The 7009-nt window shown below is 41.2% G+C and overlaps 1 protein-coding gene across 1 annotated transcript; it reads left to right on the top strand.

Annotated features, from left to right (window-relative positions):
* Positions 1-1662: 1662 nt before the first annotated feature.
* On the top strand, positions 1663-6021 carry MRPS23 (mitochondrial ribosomal protein S23). The gene is made up of 5 exons (XM_020991969.2): positions 1663-1944; positions 3117-3287; positions 4702-4779; positions 5012-5138; positions 5522-6021. The coding sequence occupies exons 1-5, from the start codon at positions 1901-1903 to the stop codon at positions 5543-5545; spliced, it is 444 nt and encodes a 147-aa protein (XP_020847628.1). The 5' UTR covers positions 1663-1900; the 3' UTR covers positions 5546-6021.
* The last annotated feature ends 988 nt before the right edge of the window (positions 6022-7009 follow it).

The following is a 7009-nucleotide window of genomic DNA, read 5'->3' as shown; positions in this document are numbered from 1 at the left end:
TTTAATTAATTAATGAATTTGTCTTGACAGGCTTGTACCAAAAAATGAAGAGTACTAAAGTTTTTCTTCCACATCAGCAGCTTACACAGTAATCTAATGCTTTGCCTTCTTTCCTGTATATCTTACTTAACAGCTAAGGTATCCACAGAAGCACTTAAAGTCCTTAGTATTATTAACAGTACAGTCAATAGATGCTTCCAAATTCAACTGTCCTCAATGGGGGTCAAGTTCTAATACTAAGCACCATTTATCCAATAACTAAATAGCTATGGTGAGGCTTCAATTCCATCCCACCTCCATTCACAAGTATGAAATACACAATGACAATCTGACAATGTCACTTCAACATCTACAATTATGAAGTATACTTTAGTAAGAGACAAAAACTGTATGACACTGATATACAGTAGTATAATGGTTACTTGAATCAATTTGCCTGGTCTGTAGTAGAATTTGTACAGTAAAGTGCTGTCAAATTGCATCTTAAACATTGAGAAAGAAAACAATCCCGAAAAAAAAATCCTTTCAATGTAGCTCACCATTTACATAGGTTACTAACATAAACAATTTGCTCAATGCAGGGTTATGGGGACACTGGTCCTAGCAATTTACACCTTGAAATATCAATGTAGCCTAGACTCTTCCACTATGAAAATTCTTTAATGTTCCCTTGAAATGGAAATACTACAGCAGGTGATTCTACCTAGTGAGCTAACCGTTGCTACAGAGATTTTTTTTTAAGAGAGAGACAGTTCAAAATCAGCCCTGTCTGACATTGAATATACAGTATTGCACACTTATAGTTTCCTATCTCTGCAAGGAAGAGAAGGCATTGGTCATTATAATCACACAATACTCAGTTTCATAGCACTCAGTCTGCAGGCTAGGTATTGTGGGATCCCAGGTTAAGGGATCAAAGCTAGTCCACCCCCTCCCTTTTAAAGAGGAGGAAACCAAGACCCCTAGGAGGGTGACTTGCCCAGGGTCACAAGGTAGCAGGTGTAAGAGAAGATAACACTCATATCACACCTCTGTCATTTACTACCTAGGGACCTTAGGCAAGTCACTTGACCAAGGCCTGGAACTCAATTTCCTCATCTATTAAATGAGAGGGTTAGACTAAATAGCCTCTGAGATCCCTTCCAGGACTACCCTGATGATTCTATGAAACTGGTTCTGCAAACTTAACACTGCATCATCATAGAAGTCTTCCCATACTTCTCTTTATTCCTTAGAGAGCATCTTTCCCATTCCATTCATGTACTATAATGTGCTTCAGTTATTCTCCAATCATCGCAGGCCGGGCTTTTTAAATCTCCCGCCTCCCAGAAGCCTTTTCACCAATCAGAATCTTTAGCCACTCACTCTGTGGCCTCTTGGGAAATGGAGTCCAAGCAGTTTCTCCCAATGAGCATGCTTCATGGGCTGCCTGGGAAAGGAGGTCTTGCAGACTTTGCTTCGTCTCTACGTGAAAAACAAGAGAGCTTGGCTTAGGTCGTTCTCTAGTCCAGCGCCGACATTCTACCTTCTAAGCCTTTTTTTCCCCACGTCACACTCGGCGCTGTTCTATTACTCCTGCCTGGCCCAAGCCTTTGGTGGTTCTGGGATCGAGTGCTTCTGCCTGCGCGGGAACGCCCTCCCTCCGCCCCCGTTTCTCTGGTGGACTCGGCCATCTTTTGCTTTTGCTTGGCAACGTACCCCGCTGTGTGCTCGGCTGCGCTCTCTCCCTCTCCCCCTCCCTAGCGACGAGTCGAAGCCGCCCCTGGGATCGGCGCGCACACACCTCTGGCCCCTCTTGACCCTCCGCTTCTGTTTCCGTTTCCGGTTCCTCGCGTTAGCCGTGCTGCACTCGTGGTGGGGGCTGCAGGAGTTGGCTAGGGTGTCTATTGTGGGGGTCATCATGGCAGGAAGCCGGCTGGAGACCATCGGCACTGTCTTTACCCGGTGTGTGCGCGGAGAGTGCACGGGGCTCAGTCTGCAGGGGCCAGACCCAGGGCGGGGTTGGGGAGTGGGATGCCTAGGCTTCCAGAACACCCTCATGGAGAGGAGGGGGGCACCCCCTGGCGCTTCCTGGTCCGGAGTCGGCGGACACCCTCGTGGGATGGCAGTGCTCTTTCTCTTGGAGCCGGGGTCCATGGTGTCTGGTCCCCGTTCTGTCTCTAGCTAGTCCGTGCGCATGACCTTGGGCGAGTCACATCATCTGTTTTGGCCTCTGTTTCCCCATCTGTAAAATGAGCGAGTGGTTGAGAGGCATTATGATACCGTGGAAAGAATTAGAAGACTTGGCTCCAAATGTTGTCTGGGTCACTTAACACTTTTTTGACATTGGTCAAGTCACTTCACCTCTTGACCTCAGTTTACATTTTTCTAGAGGGTGTGGGTGTACACTAGATCGAGTTCTTAACCTTTTTTGTGTGTGTGTCATGGACTCGTTTGAAGCCTGTGGATCTTTTCTCAGAATTTTTTTGAGGCAATCGGGGTTAAGTGACTTGCCCAGGGTCACACAGCTAGTAAGTGTCAGGTGTCTGAGGCCAGATTTGAAGTCGGGTCCTCCTGACTTCAAGACCAGAGCTTTATCCACTGTGCCACCTAGCTGCCTCTCAAAATAATTTTTTTAAAAAATCAGTGAAAGGAATTGTTATATTTCAGTTACAGGTTGGTGAACATAAAGACATTTTTTTCCCGTCCAACTTCACAGACCCTTTAAGATCTCTCCAAAGACTCTAAGTTAAGAACCCTTAGGCTAGATGATCCCTGAGAGCCCTTCCAGGTCTGTGATTCCTAGGTGAACTCTTGAGGGCAGGAGCTGTTTTTTCTTTTCTTTGTATCCCAGCATTTAGCACAGTCTTGACACACACTAAATGCTTAATAAATGGTTGTTGATTGATTTCTAAAGTTCCTTTTGAAATCCTATGATCTTGGGAGATGTTTGTTGTACTTCTTACCACATAGAGAGGTAGAGGGATTAGTTCCCTGACCCATGGATCTTAGATAAGCCCATGGCTCCTCAGCTCTTGGGGCTGGGGTGTGTGGCTATTGCTTGTGACAAAAAGTAGCCCCTGGGGTCTTTTGCAAAACCCACTTTTGGGCAAGCTGGTTCATTCTTTTCCCTTAAGGACTCGGAACCTGATGCGGGCTGGGGTGATGAAGGAGAAGCCCGTGTGGTATGATGTGTATGAGGCCTTTCCACCACTGAAGGAACCTGTGTTCCGGAGGACCCGCCAGCGCTATGGCAAAGCCAAGGATCTGGTACCTGAGATCCTGTACCAGGAAGATCGGATCAGAGCGTGAGTGATTACACTGCTCACCCAGGGAAAGGAGATGGCAAAGCCCAGGAGAGAACCACTGAGTTACTACTTAATGAAACCATTCAAGTAATAGTAGATAGGAACTGGAGCTCAAAAGAGAAGAGAATTGAGATAAAAATTTGCTGATCCAATCTCAGACTAGGAAATCAGTTTCTTTCTCTATAAGAAAGACAGAAGGCCTAGAAATGAGGAGCTAGAATCAAGCAGCTGATAATTAAATGAGCTCTACCTCCCATAACACAACAATTCTAACTAAAGTGCCAAGACATGCTCAGAACCTTTCATTCCATCCTTCCAAAAAGGGCCATATGGCCATTGAGTAGACACATGGCAACTGGGATGTAAATTTAGAGGACCAGGACCAAATTTTCTTGAAGTCTGCTAGCCAACTGGGGAGCTGTCAGCAACTGCCTGAAATAACTTCTGTAGTAGTGATATGAGACATTTATTGTAACCACATTCACTCCTCTTAATCACAGCTTAGTAGATAGGAGTGTTTAATTGGCAGCTTAGTGAAAAAAACTTTCTCCCTTCAAAACTTATTGTTTTGGAAAATTCCTGGGAACCATATAGCTCCTTTTCTCAGAAGCACTGTGACCTAAGGTCTTGCTTCAGTGAAACCATTGCAGGACACCTCACTCATACTCCTTGTTTCTTTGATCTAGGAGACAATGACTAACCATTGTACTTTAATTTTATATGTCATATTTCTTTTACTGATAAGGCCTATATACATAAAATCTCATCCGTCTTCATTTCTGTAAGTCAGAAGAACAGGGATGTTCCATCCCTACTTTGAGAAAATCATAGGAAGGAACTAGAGAAATTTGGTTTTATTATTTGGGGTTTTAAATAGTTGGCTCTTCAGCATTCTACTGGGTTCCATTGCACTTAATTTTTTAATACAATAATATAAAACACGTACCTGTTAACCAGCTGTTGTGTGCCAAACACTGCTAGACACTGGAGGGAAGCAGTTTTAATTAAGAGTCTCTATGGTTCATTATACATTAAGGGATTTTTGCCTGTTGATTTTGTGGAAGACAAAGGAGCAGGTGACATTTTAGGGGAGTATTGCAGATTGTCCCTTTTAGCTCCTGATTTTTACTGAATGTCATTGTTAATAATATTAACATCATAATACCTTGCAATTATGTAGTGCCTTTATATTTTCAAAATGCTTTGTCATGTAGCTGAACACCAAGAGATGCAAACTGCCAGCATAACTTGAAATGTTTCTTTTGCTGTCTGTAGGAACTGACAGCAACATGTGGGCTGTTTTGTGTTGTTATATGCTTCTCAAAGGTTGAATGATTATTTTTCCTCATATATCAGTCATTGACATTGACATTGATTTCTAATTAGAGATATAACGCTTATTTTTATTCTCTAGGAAATACTATTCAATTTATGGATCTGGTCCGAGAACTTTTGATCTTTTCAACCCAAACTTTAAATCTTCCTGCCAAAGGTAAGAGACTTGTATGTGTACCAGTTCACATTTAATAATAAGTCGTTTGGCAGTGTGATGAGCTTATTTGTATGAGTTTCCCTTAAGGGAAGAAGAGGTTGGGATGTTTAATATTGGAATGTTTAACAAATATGCTTGGTGTTCTTTAGTAGCTGAGCAAAGAAAGTATAATTTCCTGGCACAGAAAAACTGTAAAGGTGCGTATCTGAGAGGGGACTGCTTGGACTTTCAGATTTGTGGAGAAGTATATTGAACTACAAAAAAAAGGAGAAACAGATGAAGATAAGCTCTTTGTGGAAACAGGAAAGGCTTTATTGGCAGAAGGCATTATTTTACGACAAAGAGGAGAAGGAGCGACTGTAAGTATCTCATACTGAGCTTGGGTCAGTCCACTGTCAGAGAAATCAAAGAAGATCTAGACCTCTTCTCCACCTATACTTCACTTTTTTCCCCCAATCACTGGTTTCACTTTTAAACCACAGGTCAAATCCTGTTACAATAAGTGCCAAAGAATGTATTGGAGTATTATTGTTTTGAATATTGCTTGAAAGATATGGGTCAGCAACTGGGGTTGGAATGTAATGAATGATATTTATTTTAGTGGGGTTTGACCTCAAATATCGAAGCTTTGATGTGTTGTCTGTATTTAAGGCAGCTCTTTTATAAACCTCTACCTCGTTAATGTGGGTAAAAATGTCAATATCTGTGACATACATCTGGTATTGCTGATCTGTCTTTTTAGCATTTAGGGAAGTCAGAAACCTGAAACAAGAACTTCACATCAGAACTATATTGGAGGAAAAGCAGCATAACCCTGTATGACCAGCCTTTGGAGTTCACTGAAGAGAAGCTGAAAAATCTGTTTTTTCACCACTGAATTATACTTTTGCATACCATCAATACCTGATCTCTCAATAACCATACACAGTAGATCAGTGTTGAATTTCTTTTTCGTGGTTGAACTAGGGAAATATTTCCTAACTTTTAAGTATTTACACTTGACTTTTGTATATTCACCCCTCTTTAGGGGTTTTCATTAAAGCCCATAACCTGGCAAGCTGTGAACTTTTATGTTGTAATTATTGCTTAACTATAAAACAGGTTCAATCTGAAACTATCAATAGTCTGATTAAATCCTCATATATAGGCTCATACTGTTTTTAAATGGATTTTTTTTGCCATGCTTGGTTGGATTTCAGTGTTAATTTGTAGATAGAATAAATTTTGCTCTTTGTCTTTTGATCAGTTCGTAATCTGTCAATTAATTGTTCGTATGGATTCATTGTGTTCCCATGACAGATTTATCACTCTCCTCAAATGATGCTTACTGTATTTGTTGCCCTAGCTATCTGCCTTCTTTGTGGAAGACCAGGCTGACATGCTTTATAAAGTAATAGCCAGGGAGCTGAGCTCATGGTTGATTGAGGCTGGAGGCTTTAACTATAATTCCTGTCTCACGAAAAGGGGTTTGAAGAATACCAGTCAGTCAAAGATTGAATTTAGACAGTGTCCTTGGAAGCAGTCCAGGCAGAGAGAAAGGGACAAACTTGTTTGAAGCATACACACAAACTCCCAGCTCCTAAAAAAGAAAGCATTCCACCCTAGATTTAGCTGTTTTACTGTGCTAAGGATGTAACTTTTGACCACGAAACTTTAGTCCAAGAAATATGTTTATAAATTTACTTCTTGAACCTCCTCATCAATTTCCCACACACTTACAAGCAAACAGAATGCTATTTTGAACTTACAGTGATTTCCCTTGTTATCCTGTAATGAAATTATTCAGGAACAAATGAAAATATCTCTCATCCTTTCAAAAATCCATCTTAAATTTCATCTGCATGAAACTTTTCTTGTTAGAGCTTTAAGTGAAGAGGAGTGAATTTATTTTCTTCAATAAACAATTACTGTAATAATGCCATAAAAGTACTAGTGCCAAGCTAAATATGGAAAGAAATTAATAAGAATGTAGAAAAGATAATCTTTCCCCTCAGGGAACTTGCAGTCTAAAGGAAAAATCAAAACATAGAACTAATCACTTTCTCTAGGATGCAAAGTTTCTGGCTTTCTCTCGTAAGACTTTCTGTTGGTGAGTATCTTGATAAAAACAGGCTGGTAGTCTTATGGTGAGGAATCTTCAGGCTTGGGGGAGAGGCTGACCCTGAAAGCCATTCCTGTTATCTACAACACAATTTTGGAAAGAAAAAGAAAATGAAATGTTGGCTCCTAG

The sequence above is a fragment of the Phascolarctos cinereus genome, unplaced genomic scaffold (genome assembly GCF_003287225.1).
Source record: "Phascolarctos cinereus isolate Bilbo 61053 unplaced genomic scaffold, phaCin_HiC Scaffold_5;HRSCAF=322, whole genome shotgun sequence".
Lineage (NCBI taxonomy): Eukaryota > Metazoa > Chordata > Mammalia > Diprotodontia > Phascolarctidae > Phascolarctos > Phascolarctos cinereus.
Note: the sequence above shows the minus strand (reverse complement) of the source record. Positions and strands in the feature narration are given on the sequence as shown.

What these genes read in the sequence shown, in the direction of transcription:
- MRPS23 (XM_020991969.2), top strand. Translation starts at nt 1,901, where the DNA reads ATGGCAGGAAGCCGGCTGGAGACCATCGGCACTGTCTTTACCCG. An exon ending in ATCGGCACTGTCTTTACCCG is followed by an intron (nt 1,945 to 3,116) that starts GTGTGTGCGCGG and finishes TTTTCCCTTAAG; the next exon opens with GACTCGGAACCTGATGCGGG. An exon ending in CAGGAAGATCGGATCAGAGC is followed by an intron (nt 3,288 to 4,701) that starts GTGAGTGATTAC and finishes TTTATTCTCTAG; the next exon opens with GAAATACTATTCAATTTATG.